The following is a 21,765-nucleotide window of genomic DNA, read 5'->3' on the forward strand; positions in this document are numbered from 1 at the left end:
ACTACCAAACCTGGGCTGTGTTCATTTGGGCATGCAGATACTGAAACGGAGAGGGATTACCCGGATTTATCCAATAAGAAACACTCATTTTAGTTTTTTCTGTTTTAGTTTTTCACAAATCCTCTGGTTACAAATTTGCTCTCTTTATCCTTCAAATCGCTCGTGTTGTAACTTTTCATTGAGAAAGTTTGCAACTAGTTAGGTGAACCCACTTCCCCTTCCCTCTTCACTGCCCTCTCCCTCCACATATTATCTGTGTGAAGGAGTGTGTGTACCTTAGGGAAATTAACCCAGCTGATTAGATTGAAGTGGGCAGCCATCCTCCTCCCACCTCCAACCTGTCCAGCCATGGGCTACATCGGTCCGCTAATGGAAGACTAGTAAAGGCCCAGTGCACTACTTTTGTGAAAATAATATTTTTTACATTTTTACTTATTAATATGTTGTTTTCCCCCCGATTTTTAAGGGTGTGCTGCAGCACCCTCAGCACCCCTATGGCTATGGGTGTATCAGGACTATTGGTCTATCTAAGAAGGTCTTTCATCACTGAGCTTTAATTTAACCTTCATTTATTTGCAACGTGCATAATGAATACGGGAGGATTATCTCAAAGGATCATCTTAGTTATGACCTTCTGAGTTCCATTATATATGTTTGGAAAGGTATGAATAATTTCAGTGAAGCATTTGCTCCAGTGGCTGATATTGACTGACATTAATATTTTTATAACAATTGGCCAATTAACAGTGTAACCCATAACAAATAAATATTAATGTTATTGTTTGTTTCATTTTTCAGAAAGTGTCAAAATGCACCTTATGACTCGTATGTTATGAGTAGGACTCTGTGTTCTGGGCTATCATGTCATATGATCTAGATTTATTTTAAGCCTTTACCAGAAATTAGAATTACACCAAAAATGAAAACAATTGTCTGAGGATGGAGTTGGACCAACTGACATGAAAAGAAAAAGGGAAAGTTTGATGAAAAAGCTTTAAATAAAAGTTACAATCCTGGTCATGTGACGTGATTAACCAAAACATAGGGCCCTAGTTATGAGATATGAGATTTGATTACCTTATTTGGCAAGATATATTTATTTTCTGTATAATAAGGTCAGGTAAGTTTGTTATGTGTATTGTTCAGGATGTGAATAGATATGTTGTCCTCCACTCTCTCAGGGCTTTGCAGGGGCTGTTGGGCATAAGGGTGACGAGGTGAGTATTCATGGTGTGTGTGTGTGTGTGTCCCCTGTAGCTCAGTTGGTAGAGCATGGCGCTTGCAACGCCAGGGTTGTGGGTTCGTTTCCCACGGGGGGCCAGTATGAAAATGTATGCACTCACTAACTGTAAGTCGCTCTGGATAAGAGCGTCTGCTAAATGACTAAAATGTAAATGTGTGTGTGAGAGAGAGATATAAGCCTTTGGTCTCACTCCACAGGGACAGAGAGGAGTTCCTGGTGACCCAGCCAAAGGGGTAATGTTACAATATCATAAATCATTCTCACTGACTGTACTCACCTAGCTACATGTCTTTATACACAGTACTGTCATATTATGCTTACTCTCTGTTTCATCACAACAGATCATTGGTCCCACAGGAAAGAAGGGTGCCAGGGTAAGTTACTTATTATTGCTTGTTTATGTTTTTTTCACTTTAGGTAAAACCTGCAAACCCGCAACAATAACCCTAAGGTGCCCCTAACCACACAAGATGGCCCTCTGGTGTTACTTTAATATACAGTCAGTGGTGACGCACATTAATGGCATCTGCATTGCAACAAACTATAAGCCATCTCATCCTGACAGTTAAAGTGCTGTTAATTGGTGGTGGGAGTATACTCTCACAACAAGGACCAAATCCCCAGGCCTGCCTGTCAACAAACACAACACAATTACATTCCTGCTTAGTGACCACTGCACTGGGGACTAATGGATTACCCATGCTCCACCACAGAGATAGCTATTCCCTCTCTAGATGTAGTCGTCCACAGTGTATTGTTAAAAGTTAGAGTTTAAGGGGGGGATCTTCAGATCTTTCTTTGTTTAAACAACACTTCAAAGGATCCCTTGGTTGCTAAGCTGCTTTTGATCGTTGTACTGTAAGTGGTTGTAGTGTTTATTGATTGGCCTGTATGTCTGTGACTGTCTGTGTAGTGTTTATTGATTGGCCTGTGTGTGTGTGTGACTGTCTGTGTTGTGTTACTCAGGGTGACATTGGTCCCGTCGGTCCGACCGGACCCCAGGGAGTAAAGGGGGTCCAAGGAGTCAAAGGAGAAAAGGTAAACCACACAGAATAGTGCCATCCATCTTGTCATTACCTCAGGTTCCACCATAACCCATTTCCTGCCCTGAGATTCACCCCTACCCAGCAGACATAACAATCACATGGTAGGTATAGCAATCACATGGTCAACATAACAATAACATGGTCGACATAACAATCACATGGTCGACATAACAATCACATGGTCGACATAACAATCACATGGTCGACATAACAATCACATGGTCGACATAACAATCACATGGTCGACATAACAATAACATGGTCGACATAACAATCACACGGTCGACATAACAATCACACGGTCGACATAACAATAACATGGTCGACATAACAATCACATGGTCGACATAACAATCACATGGTCGACATAACAATCACATGGTCGACCTAACAATAACATGGTCGACATAACAATAACATGGTCGACATAACAATAACATGGTCGAGATAACAATAACATGGTCGACATAACAATAACATGGTCGACACAACAATCACATGGTCGACACAAAAATCACATGGTCGACACAACAATCACATGGTCGACATAACAATCACATGGTCGACACAACAGTCACATGTAACATATTATTGTGTTGTGACTGCTGGTATAGAAAAAAAAAGGTGTGTGTTTATGTCTGGGCTGATGTGTATGGTTTGTCTGTTGGGTTTCTACAGGGTAGTCCTGGGTTCGGCATTCCTGGACAACAGGGACCAAAGGGAGAAAATGGTGAAAGGGTGAGTGCTTCACTACCGGTGTGTGTCATTGGTCAGATGACCTGACGAAGATCCAAAACGTTGTCTTTTTTTTTTTTTGTGCGTGTGTTTAAATCACCATGGGAACATACCAGTTGCGGACATCTCTTTTTTCGTTGATACGATCTTCCGTCCTGCACCTGATAAGTTAGATGTGCATATATTTCAATTTTTTCTATTGGTCAGATGAGCCATGATACTCTAGGACAGGCTGACATGTTGGTTTCCTCCACCTTACAGGGAAATGTTGGCTTGTCTGGGAAACCTGGACCCAAGGTAAATAACTTCTCTCATTCCACTTTACATGCTATCAATGTCGTTACATTGTAGGGACATTTAAGAGCTATTCGAATGAAACATTCACGCATCATGTCATTGCTAACTCCATCTTTACAGGGGCATGATGGCTCTAAAGGGGAAGAGGGGACTGTTGGGGTCCCCGGGAATCCTGGAGCACCAGGACTACGAGGTAAAGATGTAAGTAAATCCTGACTGGCTGTTATTGCAGTGACGAAAGTGTGTGTGTGTGTGTGTGCGTGTGAGATAAATGGCCTGTTCACATTATATTGGCAAATAGGATTAGGATCAATATAATACATTCACATTGTTCTTCAAACAGTCAGCATGTGTTAGATGACACTCTCGGGGTGACAATTGTCCTTGTCTATAGGGTGTGCCTGGAATCAAAGGAGAATCAGGACTACGGGTGAGTTCATGCATCTGTATCCGCTGGACTATATTTCAGTATAGTCTCCTTGTATGTAGCTTACCATAAATGCAAAGAAACCTCTGCCAATAGCTCTGAACCTCTATGGCACAGGGTAATGCACTCGCCATGTTACCACTGGTTTACTGGTTCAAGCCCCACTCCCTCTGTTCCTCCTCAATCACTACAACAACTTTATATTTAGACACAGCACCTACAACATACGATTGGATACAACACCCACAAACATGCTGTGAGTCACAGTTTTTCCTCTCTGTTATGAATGTTTTCTCCTCAGGGAGTGCAGGGACCAGCTGGTGAGCCTGGTGAGCGAGGAATAAGGGTAAAGTCTCCGTGTTCTACCCAACTCTTATCGTTTCTCTGCACACAAGTTTGAAATATGCTGCACTCTTTGCCTTATTCTGACTCTATACTGTGATTATAGGGCCCACTGGGGTTACCGGGACGACCAGGGGACCCAGCAGAGAAAGGAGATACGGGGAACATTGGTTTGCCTGTAAGCATTGTCTGACTTTACTATCAAGCGCTATTTTGTTTGTAAAACTTTAAGTCACTGTCAAAGATACAACCCTGATTGATTTTGAATTCCTTGGCGTGGTTTGATATGTTCAGCGATATGATTTCCTATTTTTTTTCAGGGAACGGAGGGAAAGAAAGGAGAGCCTGTAGGTCTACATTCACAACAACATACTATCCAACATGTATCACTGCATGCAGCAGTTGGCTGACTCTCCATCACGCTTGGTTTAGGCCAATGTCTCACGTCACTGACTTTGCCCATTGTTGAGGAACATAAACACTCTTGTGTTTCTAATTATATTCCTAGCCTGATAAAATGCACAAATGAAATCTCAACTTTATTCATCATGTTATGTTCCCCTTGAGTGAGTCTTGTATCTCCCATCAGTATTGTGATGGCGATGCAGGACTGCTCAGCACAATGTGTTTACTAGCTGCTAGTTTCTAATCGCACATCCCTCTTGTTTTGCTTTGTTCCCATGGTCTCGCCTCTGAAGGGAAAACCAGGACCTCCGGGAGGCGCGCAAGTAAGTCCACACATAATCCATTACCACTTCAGAACAACTTTACATTAACTCAGCCATCTCTGGCAGATGGAACTAGTGAGAAGATTCTTGATGCTCCTAGAAGCGAGCCCAAGGGGTTTGATTATACATCCAGGAAGTTAGATGAAAACGTGATTGAACATTAACTTAACTTTTTTGGGGTCGGTTAATTTTGTTTCATATGACTAGTCCATCTTTAATTTAACCCTTTCAAGACCGTTTATGGAGAGGACTGGACCTGTTTCATATTTCTGTTGTGTTTGTTCCCTCCAGTTCAGTTCAGACAACAATATCCTGACCAGGGTGATCAAGGTGAGATAAGTGGAATCTACGTCATCGGCATGACATGGACCACAGTATAATCACAGTATAATAGATGTATATGTACTTAATCACAGTATAATAGATTTACTTAATCACAGTATAATAGATGTATATGTACTTAATCACAGTATAATAGATTTACTTAATCACAGTATAATAGATTGACTTAATTACAGTATAATAGATTTACTTAATCACAGTGTAATAGATTTACTTAATCACAGTGTAATAGATTTACTTAATCACAGTATAATTGATTTACTTAATCACAGTATAATAGATTTACTTAATCACAGTATAATATATTTACTTAATCACAGAATAATAGATTTACTTAATCACAGTATAATAGATTTACTTAATCACAGTATAATAGATGTACTTAATCACAGTGTAATTGATTTACTTAATCACAGTATAATAGATTTACTTAATCACAGTATAATAGATGTACTTAATCACAGTATAATAGATGTACTTAATCACAGTATAATAGATTTACTTAATCACAGTATAATAGATGTACTTAATCACAGTATAATAGATTTACTTAATCACAGTATAATACATTGACATGTATTCCCTATTGCTCAAGCGCTTAGCCAGAAATACCCATTTCTATTATATTATTTTTATTATGTTATTTTCTATTCTATTATTTTCTATTTGATTCAGGCTGTTGTGTTTTCTTATCCATCAGGGTGAACCAGGAGATCCTGGAGAGCCCGGTCTCAGAGGGGAGACAGGTCTGCCTGGACAAAGGGTGAGTGTCACACCTAGAGGTCACAGGTCATGTTTGGCGGATCATGGTCACAATAACTCTGTATTCTTCTCTCTGTAGGGTCCTGATGGAAAACCAGGACCACCAGGAACGGTATGATCACATGAGTAAACAATGAAGAGCTCTATCGCTAAGTAGTATCGCTCAGACTTTTCAAACGTTCTGTGAACAGGCTGATAAAAGATATGTATGTAAAACCCACAACGTTGAATGACCTCCAAATAACTGTAACCTACAGGGTGAAGGCTGAGGGCTTATATTGGTGTTACATTGTTGTAACTGATGTTTACATCTGATGTTTACATCTGACCCATGATAACATGTTTGACAGGGAGGGTCTGGGTCAGGGAGAGATGGTCTGGATGAGTTACCAGGAAAACCTGGATCCAAGGTTTGGACACCTCTTGCCCTCATTTCCTTTCACATGTGTTGTTGTTATTCTAATGTGAACACACACAAACATACACTTACATAGGCTAGATGTTTTGTTGTTGTTTGTCAGCATAACAGAACCATTATCACAGTAAGAGTTCACATTAACAAAATTGGGTGTTGATTGTTCAATCCATAAAAAGGTGTTGTGTTTTGAATGGTTTCCTGTCTGCAGGGTGACCCAGGAAAGACAGGCGAGCCAGGAACGGTGAGTGCAGTATTCACACCCTTTGAATAAACAAATGTTGCTCTATTCCTTTAATCAGAGGATAACTGCAGTCCTACAGAGCTACATGGTGTGTTTAAGCCCAGCTCTGATAAACATGATTAAACCAACTGTGGTCTAAATGAAAGACTGTTATTAGTTGTTGATCAGTTGATTCAGGGAGTGTTACTGCTGGGTGAAACAAAACCCTGCACCGGCTGTGGCTCTCCAGGACTACAGCAGTTTCCTTCTTGCGTTACACTACATTACATTGATTGATGATGTGCATGGACTAATGAAGTACTTCAGAAGATGGTTTGGGTTACGATGAGGTTAGACAGTTGAACTAGCTCACAAGGCTTTTATAAGTTATGTTCTTCAAGAATCAAAGACTATGTATTATTCATTTAAATGATCAAAAACCATACAGTTGGTGGTGTGATTTTCATAATTTACCACTGATGAGAAAGCCTTCTGCTGTGCATAGTATGTGGACTTCTCTCAGCAAGAGCTTGTCAATTCATTTAACATTATGTAGTAGCAATGTTGTACGAGTTTGATGATTGTTAGTCATCCATGAGTCATTTAAGAATACCATAATGTATGCAGAAGGGCAAGGAAGCCCACTTTATATATGGGAAATGTGTGTGTGCGTGTGCGCTTGCATGTGCGTTTGCGTGTGAGCTTGTGTGTGTGTGCATGTGCGTGTGTGTGCGCTTGTGTGTGTGTGTGCGTGCGTGTGTGTGCGTGTGTGTGTCTCTGAGCAGAGGGGAGAGAAAGGAGAACAAGGCAGGGTGGGGATTGCTGGAATGCCCGGGTTACCTGGGACCCCAGTGAGTATGTTTCTGTCATTGTCATCATCATAACATACAGTAATGAAATATTACATTACTTAATATCCAACAATTGCACTTGGCTATGATTTGTATAACAAAAATACTGACTATTTCATTATCTGTAGATAGATTTTTTTTTGCCTGTTTGTGAGTGACACATTTGTCTCCTTGATATGTAGGGGAGACCTGGCATTGATGGAAAGAGAGGACTGGCTGGAAAAGATGTGAGCATTTTTGTTTCTCTGTGTCAAATATTTTATTGATTCGATGTTCCTGCTCTGTTCTACTTAAGATCACTTAAAGAATACCCCAAAATACAAATACCCCAAAATGAAGACTTCTCCTAATTATTCTCTTGTGACAGGGAGAACAAGGACTAAGAGGAGTTGATGGCAAAAAGGTAGGATTTGGAGCAAGTCTGGCTATTCCCCAAACACACCAACACAATAAACCATTTTTGTGATTTTTCTTTTCTAACACTAGGGTGATAATGGTGAATCTGGAACTGATGTAAGTTATTTTATTTTAATAAGGCATTATTCATTGTCATCAAATTATGAATATGATAATTATGCCCAGTTGTTAATTGCTCCTATCATCCCCCCAGGGGAAAAAAGGGGAAGTGGGTGCTCCGGGCCCACCTGGTACCCATGTTCTGGTCACTCAACATGAGGTAAGTACATCTCCACATTCCCTACAAACTGGTGCACCATGTAAGGACAATCTTCGACATTATCCATGATAACCCGTCTGTCTATGGCAGGGTTCTCCAAAAGGCGTCCCACGGCTGGTGGTTTTATTAGCCCCCACCAAGTAAAAAAATATATATATATAAAAAAATATATATATATATTATTTATTAGTTTTTTAATAAAAAAATATATATATACAATATATATACATTGCCTAGCAAAAGTATTCATCCCCCTAGCCATTTTTCCTATTTTGTTGCAACCTGTAATTTAAATTGATTTTTATTTGGATCTCATGTAATGGACATACACAAAATAGTCCAAATTGGTGAAGTGAAATGAAACAAATAACTTGTTTCAAAAAATTCAAAAAAACTAATAACGGAAAAGTGGTGCGTGCATACAGTGGGGAGAACAAGTATTTGATACACTGCCGATTTTGCAGGTTTTCCTACTTACAAAGCATGTAGAGGTCTGTAATTTTTATGATAGGTACACTTCAACTGTGAGAGACGGACTCTAAAACAAAAATCCAGAAAATCACATTGTATGATTTTTAAGTAATTCATTTGCATTTTATTTCATGACATAAGTATTTGATCACCTACCAACTAGTAAGAATTCCGGCTCTCACAGACCTGTTTTTCTTTAAGAAGCCCTCCTGTTCTCCACTCATTACCTGTATTAACTGCACCTGTTTGAACTCGTTACCTGTATAAAAGACACCTGTCCACACACTCAATCAAACAGACTCCAACGTCTCCACAATGGCCAAGACCAGAGAGCTGTGTAAGGACATCAGGGATTGTCACGATCGCTGACAGATGTTAGGATGAAACAGTCAGAGGTCACCAAGTGCAACATAGGATTGTCACGATCGCTGACAGATGTTAGGATGAAACAGTCAGAGGTCACCAAGTGCAACATAGCTTCAGCGTGTAAATCAGCTAGAAAGATGTGTCGGCATCGAGTAATTGTCTCTGGCCCCCTCCCAGTTAGGGGGAGTGACGAGCTCTACAGCAGAGTCTCAGCACTCAATCGCTGGTTGAAAACTGTTTTCTGCCCCTCCCAAAAGATAGAATTTGTAGATAATTGGCCCTCTTTCTGGGACTCACCCACAAACAGGACCAAGCCTGACCTGCTGATGAGGGACGGACTCCATCCTAGCTGGAGGGGTGCTCTCATCTTATCTACCAACATAGATAGGGCTCTAACTCCTCTAGCCCCACAGTGAAATAGGGTGCAGGCCAGGCAGCAGGCTGTTAGCCAACCTGCCAGCTTAGTGGAGTCTGCCAATAGCACAGTCAGTGTAGTCAGCTCAGCCATACCCATTGAGACTGTGTCTGTGCCTCGACCTAGGTTGGGCAAAACTAAACATGGCGGTGTTCACCTTAGCAATCTTATTAGGATAAAGACCTCCTCCATTCCTGCCATTATTGAAAGAGATCGTGATACCTCACATCTCAAAATAGGGTTACTTAATGTTAGATCCCTCACTTCAAAGGCAGTCATAGTCAATGAACTAATCACTGATCATAATCTTGATGTGATTGGCCTGACTGAAACATGGCTTAAGCCTGATGAATTTGCTGTGTTAAATGAGGCCTCACCTCCTGGTTACACTAGTGACCATATTCCCCGTGCATCCCGCAAAGGCGGAGGTGTTGCTAACATTTACGATAGCAAATTTCAATTTACAAAAAAAAAAATGGCGTTTTCGTCTTTTGAGCTTCTAGTCATGAAATCTATGCAGCCTACTCAATCACTTTTTATAGCTACTGTTTACAGGCCTCCTGGGCCATATACAGCGTTCCTCTCTGAGTTTCCTGAATTCCTATCAGACCTTGTAGTCATAGCAGATCATATTCTAATTTTTGGTGATTTTAATATTCACATGGAGAAGTCCACAGACCCACTCCAAAAGTCTTTCGGAGCCATCATCGACTCAGTGGGTTTTGTCCAACATGTCTCTGGACCTACTCACTGCCACAGTCATACTCTGGACCTAGTTTTGTCCCATGGAATAAATGTTGTAGATCTTAATGTTTTTCCACAAAATCCTGGACTATCGGACCACCATTTTATTACGTTTGCAATCGCAACAAATAATCTGCTCAGACCCCAACCAAGGAGCATCAAAAGTCGTGCTATAAATTCTCAGACAACACAAAAATTCCTTGATGCCCTTCCAGACTCCTTCTGCCTACCCAAGGACGTCAGAGGACAAAAATCAGTTAACCACTTAACTGAGGAACTCAATTTAACCTTGCGCAATACCCTAGATGCAGTTGCACCCCTAAAACGAAAAACATTTGTCATAAGAAACTAGCTCCCTGGTATACAGAAAATACCCGAGCTTTGAAGCAAGCTTCCAGGAAATTGGAACGGAAATGGCGCCACACCAAACTGGAAGTCTTCCGACTAGCTTGGAAAGACAGTACCGTGCAGTACCGAAGAGCCCTCACTGCTGCTCGATCATCCTACTTTTCCAACTTAATCGAGGAAAATAAGAACAATCCAAAATTTCTTTTTGATACTGTTGCAAAGCTAACTAAAAAGCAGCATTCCCCAAGAGAGGATGGCTTTCACTTCAGCAGTAATAAATTCATGAACTTCTTTGAGGAAAAGATCATGACCATTAGAAAGCAAATTACGGACTCCTCTTTTGAATCTGCGTATTCCTCCAGGGCTTAGCTGTCCAGGATCTGCACAGCTCTGCGAGGGCCTGGGATCGGGAGAGACACTTAAGTGTTTTAGTACTATATCTCTTGACACAATGATGAAAATAATCATGGCCTCTAAACCTTCAAGCTGCATACTGGATCCTATTCCTACTAAACTGCTGAAGGAGCTGCTTCCTGTGCTTGGCCCTCCTATGTTGAACATAATAAACAGCTCTCTATCCACCGGATGTGTACCAAACTCACTAAAAGTGGCAGTGATAAAGCCTCTCTTGAAAAAGCCAAACCTTGACCCGGAAAATATAAAAAACTATCGTCCTATATCGAATCTTCCATTCCTCTCAAAAATTTTAGAAAAAGCTGTTGCGCAGCAACTCACTGCCTTTCTGAAGACAAACAATGTATACGAAATGCTTCAGTCTGGTTTTGGACCCCATCATAGCACTGAGACTGCACTTGTGAAGGTGGTAAATGACCTTTTAATGGCGTCAGACCGAGGCTCTGCATCTGTCCTCGTGCTACTAGACCTTAGTGCTGCCTTTGACACTACTCGATCACCACATTCTTTTGGAGAGACTGGAAACCCAAATTGGTCTACACGGACAAGTTCTGGCCTGGTTTAGATCTTACCTGTCGGAAAGATATCAGTTTGTCTCTGTGAATGGTCTGTCCTCCGACAAATCAACTGTACATTTCGGTGTTCCTCAAGGTTCCGTTTTAGGACCACTATTGTTTTCACTATATATTTTACCTCTTGGGGATGTTATTCGAAAACATAATGTTAACTTTCACTGCTATGCGGATGACACACAGCTGTACATTTCAATGAAACATGGTGAAGCCCCAAAATTGCCCTCGCTAGAAGCCTGTGTTTCAGACATAAGGAAGTGGATGGCTGAAAACTTTCTACTTTTAAACTCGGACAAAACAGAGATGCTTGTTCTAGGTCCCAAGAAACAAAGAGATCTTCTGTTAAATCTGACAATTCATCTTGATGGTTGTAAAGTCGTCTCAAATAAAACTGTGAAGGACCTCGGCGTTACTCTTGACCCTGATCTCTCTTTTGACGAACATATCAAGACTGTTTCAAGGACAGCTTTTTTCCATCTACGTAACATTGCAAAAATCAGAAATTTTCTGTCCAAAAATGATGCAGAAAAATTTATCCATGCATTTGTTACTTCTAGGTTAGACTACTGCAATGCTCTACTTTCCGGCTACCCGGATAAAGCACTAAATAAACTTCAGTTAGTGCTAAATACGGCTGCTAGAATCCTGACTAGAACCAAGAAATTTGATCATATTACTCCAGTGCTAGCTTCCCTACACTGGCTTCCTGTTAAGGCAAGGGCTGATTTCAAGGTTTTACTGTTAACCTATAAAGCGTTACATGGGCTTGCTCCTACCTATCTTTCCGAGTTGGTCCTGCCGTACATACCAATACGTACGCTACGGTCACAAGACGCAGGCCTCCTAATTGTCCCTAGAATTTCTAAGCAAACAGCGGGAGGCAGGGCTTTCTCCTATAGATCTCAATTTTTATGGAACAGTTTGCCTACCCATGTGAGAGACGCAGACTCGGTCTCAACCTTTAAGTCTTTACTGAAGACTTATCTCTTCAGTAGGTCATATGATTGAGTGTAGTCTGGCCCAGGAGTGTGAAGGTGAACGGAAAGGCTCTGGAGCAACGAACAGCCCTTGCTGTCTCTGCCAGGCCGGTTCCCCTCTCTCCACTGGGGTTCTCTGCCTCTAACCCTGTTACAGGGGCTGAGTCACTGGCTTGCTGGTGCTCTTTCATGCCGTCCCTAGGAGGGGTGCGTCACTTGAGTGGGTTGAGTTACTGACGTGATCTTCCTGTCTGGGTTGGCGCCCCCCTTGGTTTGTGCTGTGGTGGAGACCTCTGTGGGCTATACTCGGCCTTGTCTCAGGATTGTAAGTTGGTGGTTGAGGATATCCCTCTGGTGGTGCGGGGGCTGTGCTTTGGCAGAGTGGGTGGGGTTATATCCTTCCTGTTTGGCCCTGTCCGGGGTTTCTTCGGATGGGGCCACAGTGTCTCCGGACCGCTCCTGTCTCAGCCTCCAGTATTTATGCTGCAGTAGTTTATGTGTCGGGGGCTGGGGTTAGTTGGTTATACCTGGAGTACTTCTCCTGTCTTATCCAGTGTCCTGTGTGAATTTAAGTATGCTCTCTCTAATTCTCTCGTTCTCTCTTTCTCTCTGAGAACCTGAGCCCTAGGACCATACGTCAGGACTACCGGGCATGCTGACACCTTGCTGTCCCCAGTCCGCCTGGCCTTGCTGCTATTCCAGTTTCAACTGTTCTGCCTGCGGTTACGAAACCCCTACCTGTCCCAGACCTGCTGTTTTCAACTCTTAATGATCGGCTATGAAAAGCCAACTGAGAGACCTGAGCCCTAGGACCATACGTCGGGACTACCGGCCGTGGTGACTCCTTGCTGTCCCCAGTCCGCCTGGCCTTGCTGCTATTCCAGTTTCAACTGTTCTGCCTGCGGTTATGGAACCCCTACCTGTCCCAGACCTGCTGTTTTCAACTCTTAATGATCGGCTATGAAAAGCCAACTGAGATTTATTCCTGATTATTATTTGACCATGCTTGTCACTTATGAACATTTTTGAACATCTTGGCATGGTTCTGTTATAATCTCCACCCGGCACAGCCAGAAGAGGACTGGCCACCCCTCATAGCCTGGTTCCTCTCTAGGTTTCTTCCTAGGTTTTGGCCTTTCTAGGGAGTTTTTCCTAGCCACCGTGCTTCTACACCTGCATTACTAGCTGTTTGGGGTTTTAGGCTGGGTTTCTGTACAGCACTTCGAGATATTAGCTGATGTAAGAAGGGCTATATAAAATAAAATTGATTGATTGATGAAGCGGACCAAGGCGCAGCGTGATAAGCGTACATACTTTATTTGTGTACACAACACGAACCAAAACAATAAACCAACGATACGTGAAGTCCTAGGTTATACACAAAACCTTACGGAACAAGATCCCACAAAACTAACATGCCAAAAGGCTGCCTAAGTATGGTCCCCAATCAGAGACAACGAGCTACAGCTGTCTCTGATTGGGAACCACCCTGGCCAACATAGATATAAACGATCTAGAACGAAAAACATAGAAAACTAAACAAAAACTCCACACCCTGGCTCAACATTTAAGAGTCCCCCGAGCCAGGGCATGACAGGGATAAAATTGTAGACCTGCACAAGGCTGCGATGGTCTACAGGGCAATAGGCAAGCAGCTTGGTGAGAAGGCAACAACTGTTGGCGCAATTATTAGAAAATGGAAGTTCAAGATGACGGTCAATCACCCTCGGTCTGGGGCTCCATGCAAGATCTCACCTCGTGGGGCATCAATGATCATGAGGAAGGTGAGGGATCAGCCCAGAACTACACAGCAGGACCTGGTCAATGACCTGAAGAGAGCTGGGACCACAGTCTCAAAGAAAACCATTAGTAACACACTACGCCGTCATGGATTAAAATCCTGCAGCGCACGCAAGGTCCACCTGCTCAAGCCAGCGCATGTTCAGGCCCGTCTGAAGTTTGCCAATGACCATCTGGATGATCCAGAGGAGGAATAGGAAAAGGTCAAGTGGTCTGATGAGACAAAAATAGAGCTTTTTGGTCTAAACTCCACTCGCCGTGTTTGGAGGAAGAAGAAGGATGAGTACAACCCCAAGAACACCATCCCGACCGTGAAGCATGGAGGTGAGAACATCATTCTTTGGGGATGCTTTTCTGCAAAGGGGACAGGACGACTGCACCATATTGAGGGGAGGATGGATGGGGCCATGTATCGCGAGATCTTGGCCAACAACCTCCTTCCCTCAGTATGAGCATTGAAGATGGGTCGTGGCTGGGTCTTCCAGCATGACAACGACCCGAAAGACACAGCCAGGGCAACTAAGGAGTGGCTCCGTAAGAAGCATCTCAAGGTCCTGGAGTGGCCTAGCCAGTCTCCAGACCTGAACCCAATAGGAATCTTTGGAGGGAGCTGAAAGTCCGTATTGCCCAGCGACAGCCCCGAAACCTGAAGGATCTGGAGAAGGTCTGTATGGAGGAGTGGGCCAAAATCCCTGCTGCAGTGTGTGCAAACCTGGTCAAGACCTACAGGAAACGTATGATCTCTGTAATTGCAAACAAAGGTTTCTGTACCAAATATTAAGTTCTGCTTTTCTGATGTATCAAATACTTATGTCATGCAATAAAATGCTAATTAATTCTGGATTTTTGTTTTAGATTCCATCTCTCACAGTTGAAGTGTACCTATGATAAAAAATTACAGACCTCTACATGCTTTGTAAGTAGGAAAACCTGCAAAATCGGCAGTGTTTCAAATACTTGTTCTCCCCACTGTATGTATTCACCCCCTTTTCTATAAGATCTGGTGCAACCAATTACCTTCAGAAGTCACATAATTAGTTAAATAAAGTCCACCTGTGTGCAATCTAAGTGTCACATGATCTGTCACATGATCTCAGTATATATATACTTGTTCTGAAAGGCCTCAGAGTCTGCAACACCACTAAGCAAGGGGCACCACCAAGCAAGCGGCACCATGAAGACCAAGGAGCTCTCCAAACAGGTCAGGGACAAAGTGGTGATAAGTACAGATCAGGGTTGGGTTATAAAAAAAAATCAGAAACTTTGAACATCCCACGGAGCACCATCCTAATCCATTATTAAAAAATGGAAAGAATATGGCACCACAATAAACCTGCCAAGAGAGGGCCGCCCACCAAAACTCACGGACCAGGCAAGGAGGGCATTAATCAGAGAGGCAACAAAGAGACCAAATATAACCCTGAAGGAGCTGCAAAGCTCCACAGCGGAGATTATAGGACCACTTTAAGCCGTACACTCCACAGAGCTGGGCTTTACGGAAGAGTGGCCAGAAAAAAGCCATTGCTTAAAGAAAAAAATAAGCAAACACGTTTGGTGTTCGCCAAAAGGCATGTGGGAGACTCCCCAAACATATGGAAGAAGGTAATCTGGTTAGATGAGACTAAAATTTAGCTTTTTGGCCATCAAGGAAAACGCTATGTCTGGCGCAAACCCAACACCTCTCATCACCCTGAGAACACCATCCCCACAGTGAAGCATGGTGGTGGCAGCATCATGCTGTGGGGATGTTTTTCATCGGCAATGACTGGGAAACTGGTCAGAATTGAAGGAATGATGGATTGCGCTAAATACAGGGAAATTCTTGAGGGAAACCTGTTTCAGTCTTCCAGAGATTTGAGACTGGGACAGAGGTTCACCTTCCAGCAGGACAATGACCCTAAGCATACTGCTAAAGCAACACTCGAGTGGTTTAAGGGGAAACATTTAAATGTCTTGGAATGGCATAGTCAAAGCCCAGACCTCAATCCAATTGAGAATCTGTGGTATGACTTAAAGATTGCTGTACACCAGCGGAACCCATCCAACTTGAAGGAGCTGGAGCAGTTTTGCCTTGAAGAATGGGCAAAAATCCCAGTGGCTAGATGTGCCAAGCTTATAGAGACATACCCCAAGAGACTTGCAGCTGTAATTGCTGCAAAAGGTGGCTCTACAAAGTATTGACTTTGGGAGGGTGAATACTTGTACACGCTCAAGTTTTCCGTTTTTTTGTCTTATTTCTTGTTTGTTTCATAATAAAAAATATTTTGCATCTTCAAAGTGGTAGGCATGTTGTGTAAATCAAATTACACAAACACCCAAGAAATCCATTTTAATTCCAGGTTGTAAGGCAACAAAATAGGAAAAATGCCAAGGGGGGTGAATACTTTCGCAAGCCACTGTACATGAAAGACTAAAATCCCCAGGAAATGAGCTCAAAGTCATTTTAATTTAGGAAATCTGTTCCCAAGTATTCCTATGCATAAATAGAGGCATATGTGATCATATCCCTGTGTAATCAAGGTTTGAAATTATTCTGTTTTTGTCAAATATTATATCTGTTTGGGATTCTTGCTGTCATTTTGCAGTGTACAAATTATTTATAACTATGTTCCGGGCCTCCAACCATCCGCTCAAGGCTTATAATTGGGGAGGGACCCCTTGTCTATGGCCTCCAGACCTGGGTTCAAATACTATTTGAAATCTTTCAAATACTTTGAGCTTTTGCTCTAGTCTGCCTGGAGTGCCAGATGAGTGAAGTTTAACGTTTTGGGACTATTCCATTAAGCCAGACCAGCTCAATCAAACACAGATTCAGTATTTGAAATTATTTCAAATAATATTTGAACCCAGGTCTGATGGCCTCTCAGAGAGAACCAAAGCAACGAATGCTTTCCATTAATAGAATGTCATGCATCTTGAAAAGTACTTCCTGCAGTACTGTTAAATAGGATGTGATTAATAGGAGGAATGTGATAATGGCATTAGATATTTTAACCATATTTGCCTCTGACTGTATTGTTGATGAATGTTCCCAGGGTGCCACCCTTGAAGAGATGAGACAGGCATTCCCTATGCCAATGGGACCTCCTGGGGCTAAAGTAAGCACAATGTTCAAACACTGCATGGTTCTATCTATGAATGAATCTAATTGGTATAGTCAGCTGCAGCATCTACACCCAACAACTGCCTGGCAAGGTGTGTATACTGTATATGTTGATTGATTGATTGATTGATTGATATGGATAGATTGGTGGATGGATGAATTGGTGGATGGATTGGTGGGTTGGTGGATGGATGGATGGGTTGGTGGGTGGGTGGGTGGATGGATGGATTGGTGGATGGATGGATGGATGAATTGGCGGATGGATTGGTGGGTTGATGGATGGGTGGGTTGGTGGCTGGATGGATTGGTGGGTTGGTGGATGGATGGATGGGTTGGTGGGTGGGTGGGTGGGTGGGTGGGTGGATGGATGGATTGGTGGATGGATTGGTGGATGGATGGATGGATGAATTGGCGGATGGATTGGTTGGTTGATGGATTGGTGGGTTGGTGGATGGATGGATGGATGGGTTGGTGGGTGGGTGGGTGGATGGATGGATTTGATAGATGGATTGGTGGATGGATGGATGGTGTATTGATTGATGAATTATATATGATCCCATATATGACGTGATTTATATGAGTTGATATGATCCCAAGTTGGCTAGCTGGGCTTGGCTTTAGGCTTGTATATGGAATGTGCTTGATATCATACATTCTGAATGCATGTTTCCCTCTCTGCTTCTCTGTCTCTGTGTTTAGGGTCCACCGGGGATGAAGGTAAGAGATATTGCTGACATTACTTTATTGATGAGTGAAGATATTACTGATGTGGAATTTTAATGTGTCTACTTTATATGTTCAGGGAGAGCAAGGTGAGAGGGGATTGAAAGGAGAGAAGGTACTGTGTGCTCAGTAAAAAAATTAAAATAGAATAGTTTGTTCATGCTTATTCGTGAAATGTATTGTAAAGTGTTACTAAATATTGTTTCACACATCCAATCATTGAAACTAAATGGACTTTGAAATTACATTGTTTTGACCTGTCATACTCCTATTCCACAGGGTGACGCTGGTCTTCCAGGGAAAGCAGCTGAGATGAAGGTAGACATCTTAGAACTACATTAACGGCACATACATTCCATAGTAGACAACAATTCATCCCAAAAATGTTTTATTTTCTCCTGCCCAGAACATTGAAGTCATGTTTGAAGACTATGGCATAAGGGTAAGCTCTTGACTCCGAATCCCAAACAGTTTTATAGTTCAAAGAGTTTTTAATTTCACAGCCCAAGATGGCTGTCCCATTAAGAAGGACTCTGTTTCACAGCTGCCCTTGCTGAAGGCACTGATTGACAGGCTGCTGCAGGACGGTATGGAGGAGCTTCTGCAGGAGCTAACCACCTCTAGGAGAGCCAAGGAGGAGAAACACAGCTCCAACATTATCACTGACTACACAGTACGTACACAGTCCATACATATCTCGTCATCCCTAATCACACCGGGAGCCATACCTGGTCATTTAGTGGGTTCAGTGAGGAAAATTGGAATTGGAATGTCAATTCACTTCCTGAATTGACTGAATTTAAATGGAATTTACCATAACCCTGGTAACAAGCCTGGTGTCAGAACTCTTAGTTAGTTCTGGACTCATGAGTGTGTTAGTGCTGGACTAGGGAGAGTGTTAGTGCTGGACTCATGAGTGTGTGTTTTGAACAGAGCTCTGTAAAGGATGAGATCTCCAAGGAGCCTCTGACAGAGATGGACACCATAGAGGAGGCAGCTGACTCTGACCTAGACAGACAGCTACTAGAACCTAACTCTGTAAGTATCCACTCCAAACATGCTACGTGGCATAGGAACGCTTTCCCTCACACATATTAAGCCTAACCCTAATACACAAAACAGAGCTAGCTCTATGGAGATTCTCCATTGAGGATGGTTTTTAGTCCAGGACTAATCTTTATCTGTGTCCCAGAAATCAACCCATATTCTAAAGCCCAGTCTAATTATGTATCCGATCAGATAAACTGTTGTACCATGTAATTATTCATCCATTCTCTATCTTCTGAAGGATGCTTTGAATGAAACGACGGAAGGCCCCACATTCTGGGGTGTCACCACTCTTAATGCCGTTAATGGGGACCAAGACGTGGGGAGGATCGAGAGCATCTCTAAGGGGATAGAGGGGACACTGACAGTGGACGAGGACTTCAGTGAAGCTCCCACTTCCAAGTTGACTTTATCAAACTCAACATTTAACCACACTACGTCCGAAGAGGTAAGGGGTACCTCTTCTACCCACAACCAAACAGTGTCTATCAAATTGAACAATGAATCGTAGACTATCTGTGTGTGTGTGTGTGTGTTTTAGAGGGTCTCTGAGGTACCAGGGGCAATAGTAGAAATTGTTCTTCTCAGTGGGGAAGACTCCTTGAAGAAAAAGAAGGGTCGAGAACGGAAGGTGATGTCACTACAAATATATATATTTTTTATACATCTGATTTTTTAACACAACCTTGTTGGATTCAACACAATTTCCAAATTTGAGAAAAGTGTGTGTAACTTGAATCATGCGATTAAACTTAAGTTGTTCACAACCTATTTGTATTAATGACTATACAAACTAATGTTATATTTAAATAGGTCTAAATAGATACTGTCAATGAAAATATGTAAACTTTCTTAACCCTGACACATTTCCTTAAATGTACATTTCCAACCATTTTCAGAATTTTCAGAATTTTCCAATCAATTATTTTCTCTCCCATTAATCAACCCATGACATATATATCTTTGACCTTAACTACTACAGCATGTTAGATCTTTATTTCCTATAAAGCATTACAACTTTTAACTGTGAAATTCTGAACCAGGGCAAGGGACAGAAAGGAAGACATAGGAGGCAAAGACAACGCCTGGTAAATGCCCAAACTAAAGATGGAGTCAAAATAACCATATAAACGCCCAAACTAAACATGTCTAACATTTACATTGTCACAGTCTGTTGCTAAGCATGTCACCCCTACCAGTCTTAACCTCAACTACTTTAAATGACTATCAATAAAATAATTACTATCATTTATTTCTCAGCAAACCTAACATTTATCGAATTCTAAATCTAAATCAAAACTAAGCTTATTAAACTGTACTTTCTGTGCCTAACTTAACCAATAAAAGGTATTAAATCATCATAACACACATTTTAAAACAACTAAAAGCATGCATTTTTTCTCCTAACTTGTCTTTGTTTTGTCCTTATTGTTTAAGACTTGTATGTCACGTAAGTCATGTCCTGCACTCCCTGTTTTCTGCTTTGCATCAAATACATGATTATGATAGAAATGTTTATGAAAGATATCTCCTCTTGATCTCATTTACATATGGGACTCACCTTTTTCTCTCCTCTCTAAAGACGAGTACGGAGGAGGAGGAGGAAGCGGAGGAGGAGGAATTTAACGATGGGGAAGAGTACAGTTATGAATACGAGGTGAGTAGCTGTCAAATGAGATGTAAATTATAATTCCTAATTATTTGATTGGTACATATTATTAGTCATAACTACAGTATGTCCATATTAATTATGTGGGTGGACACCCAATGACGTCAGCTTTCCCAGTACACCTCAGGGATCAGGGTTGTTATGACACATTTAGCTCACGGGGCTGCCCATTGCCCACACAAATACTTTGACTCTTATAGCGATGCCCTGGTTTTGTTATGCTAGTGATCAGCATGTGTGGGAACCCTCCTAATTCAAACTTTCCAAACTCAAATGATCGCTGAGTTAAAAGAAGGTAGCTGCAAACTCTATTACTCCGATGCAATACATTTATTAATGAGTCAATCACACACATTCATGAAGAGGGTGTGTAGTTGACCTTGCATGCGTACATCTCTAGAGACAAAATGAGGAAGTAATATTTTCTCCCACATAGATGTATATAGTTGATTAGGGTCCCCACCCACTTCCCTGAAAATAATGAACAACTAGGAATGTATTAGTTTATGATTGTATGCCAGGGTATTGATGACACACCACACCGGGTATTAATTGTGGATTGCGTGTCGAACTCAGACAACTGTCTCACTCACCAGTATTATTATTATTTTGTGACGTTCGTAAAGTTTTTTAGAATGGAATGTTTATGTTTATATAGTTTTTTTCTTAATTTTTGGAACAGGATTCCACAGATGATCCCTTACTGTCAGTGGACGAGCAAGAGGAGTTTGAAATCACAACAGAAAGCACACTACATGGAATGAGCAAAGAGGTGAGCACTTTTTCTTTGCCCCTGTATCTCTACATATAGACAAATGATAGTACAGACAACGGATAGTAAAACATTTAATTTTCACTTTGACCTTTGAACCAGGAAATGCAGATACAGCATTCTGTCCAATAGTGGTCATTACTGATTATATGTCCATGTTTCTTACAGAGTGGCCTGACAACTTTAGGTCCATATCCATCCCAGTCACCGGGAGACAGAGAAAAGGTATGAATCTGGAGCTCTTTTCCTGAGATACT

At 41.9% G+C, this 21,765-nt stretch overlaps 1 protein-coding gene across 1 annotated transcript in view; it reads left to right on the forward strand.

Annotated features, from left to right (window-relative positions):
- col7a1l (collagen type VII alpha 1-like) overlaps nucleotides 1-21,765 on the forward strand; it is a 70,269-nt gene that overhangs the window by 47,599 nt on the left and 905 nt on the right. The window contains exons 43-77 of the mRNA XM_041853214.2: nucleotides 1,182-1,217; nucleotides 1,441-1,476; nucleotides 1,585-1,617; nucleotides 2,210-2,281; nucleotides 2,968-3,027; nucleotides 3,286-3,321; nucleotides 3,442-3,522; nucleotides 3,716-3,751; nucleotides 4,050-4,094; nucleotides 4,197-4,268; nucleotides 4,411-4,437; nucleotides 4,789-4,818; nucleotides 5,110-5,148; nucleotides 5,861-5,923; nucleotides 6,002-6,034; nucleotides 6,273-6,332; nucleotides 6,549-6,581; nucleotides 7,346-7,411; nucleotides 7,594-7,638; nucleotides 7,779-7,814; nucleotides 7,898-7,924; nucleotides 8,022-8,087; nucleotides 17,230-17,292; nucleotides 17,997-18,014; nucleotides 18,100-18,135; nucleotides 18,300-18,338; nucleotides 18,427-18,462; nucleotides 18,565-18,693; nucleotides 18,954-19,058; nucleotides 19,309-19,515; nucleotides 19,609-19,698; nucleotides 20,111-20,155; nucleotides 20,650-20,724; nucleotides 21,419-21,508; nucleotides 21,677-21,733. Of these exons, the coding sequence (XP_041709148.2) occupies nucleotides 1,182-1,217; nucleotides 1,441-1,476; nucleotides 1,585-1,617; nucleotides 2,210-2,281; nucleotides 2,968-3,027; nucleotides 3,286-3,321; nucleotides 3,442-3,522; nucleotides 3,716-3,751; nucleotides 4,050-4,094; nucleotides 4,197-4,268; nucleotides 4,411-4,437; nucleotides 4,789-4,818; nucleotides 5,110-5,148; nucleotides 5,861-5,923; nucleotides 6,002-6,034; nucleotides 6,273-6,332; nucleotides 6,549-6,581; nucleotides 7,346-7,411; nucleotides 7,594-7,638; nucleotides 7,779-7,814; nucleotides 7,898-7,924; nucleotides 8,022-8,087; nucleotides 17,230-17,292; nucleotides 17,997-18,014; nucleotides 18,100-18,135; nucleotides 18,300-18,338; nucleotides 18,427-18,462; nucleotides 18,565-18,693; nucleotides 18,954-19,058; nucleotides 19,309-19,515; nucleotides 19,609-19,698; nucleotides 20,111-20,155; nucleotides 20,650-20,724; nucleotides 21,419-21,508; nucleotides 21,677-21,733 (2,022 nt within the window). The remainder of the gene's footprint in view (nucleotides 1-1,181; nucleotides 1,218-1,440; nucleotides 1,477-1,584; nucleotides 1,618-2,209; nucleotides 2,282-2,967; nucleotides 3,028-3,285; nucleotides 3,322-3,441; nucleotides 3,523-3,715; nucleotides 3,752-4,049; nucleotides 4,095-4,196; nucleotides 4,269-4,410; nucleotides 4,438-4,788; nucleotides 4,819-5,109; nucleotides 5,149-5,860; nucleotides 5,924-6,001; nucleotides 6,035-6,272; nucleotides 6,333-6,548; nucleotides 6,582-7,345; nucleotides 7,412-7,593; nucleotides 7,639-7,778; nucleotides 7,815-7,897; nucleotides 7,925-8,021; nucleotides 8,088-17,229; nucleotides 17,293-17,996; nucleotides 18,015-18,099; nucleotides 18,136-18,299; nucleotides 18,339-18,426; nucleotides 18,463-18,564; nucleotides 18,694-18,953; nucleotides 19,059-19,308; nucleotides 19,516-19,608; nucleotides 19,699-20,110; nucleotides 20,156-20,649; nucleotides 20,725-21,418; nucleotides 21,509-21,676; nucleotides 21,734-21,765) is intronic.

This window comes from Coregonus clupeaformis, chromosome 28 (assembly GCF_020615455.1).
Source record: "Coregonus clupeaformis isolate EN_2021a chromosome 28, ASM2061545v1, whole genome shotgun sequence".
Classification (NCBI taxonomy): domain Eukaryota; kingdom Metazoa; phylum Chordata; class Actinopteri; order Salmoniformes; family Salmonidae; genus Coregonus; species Coregonus clupeaformis.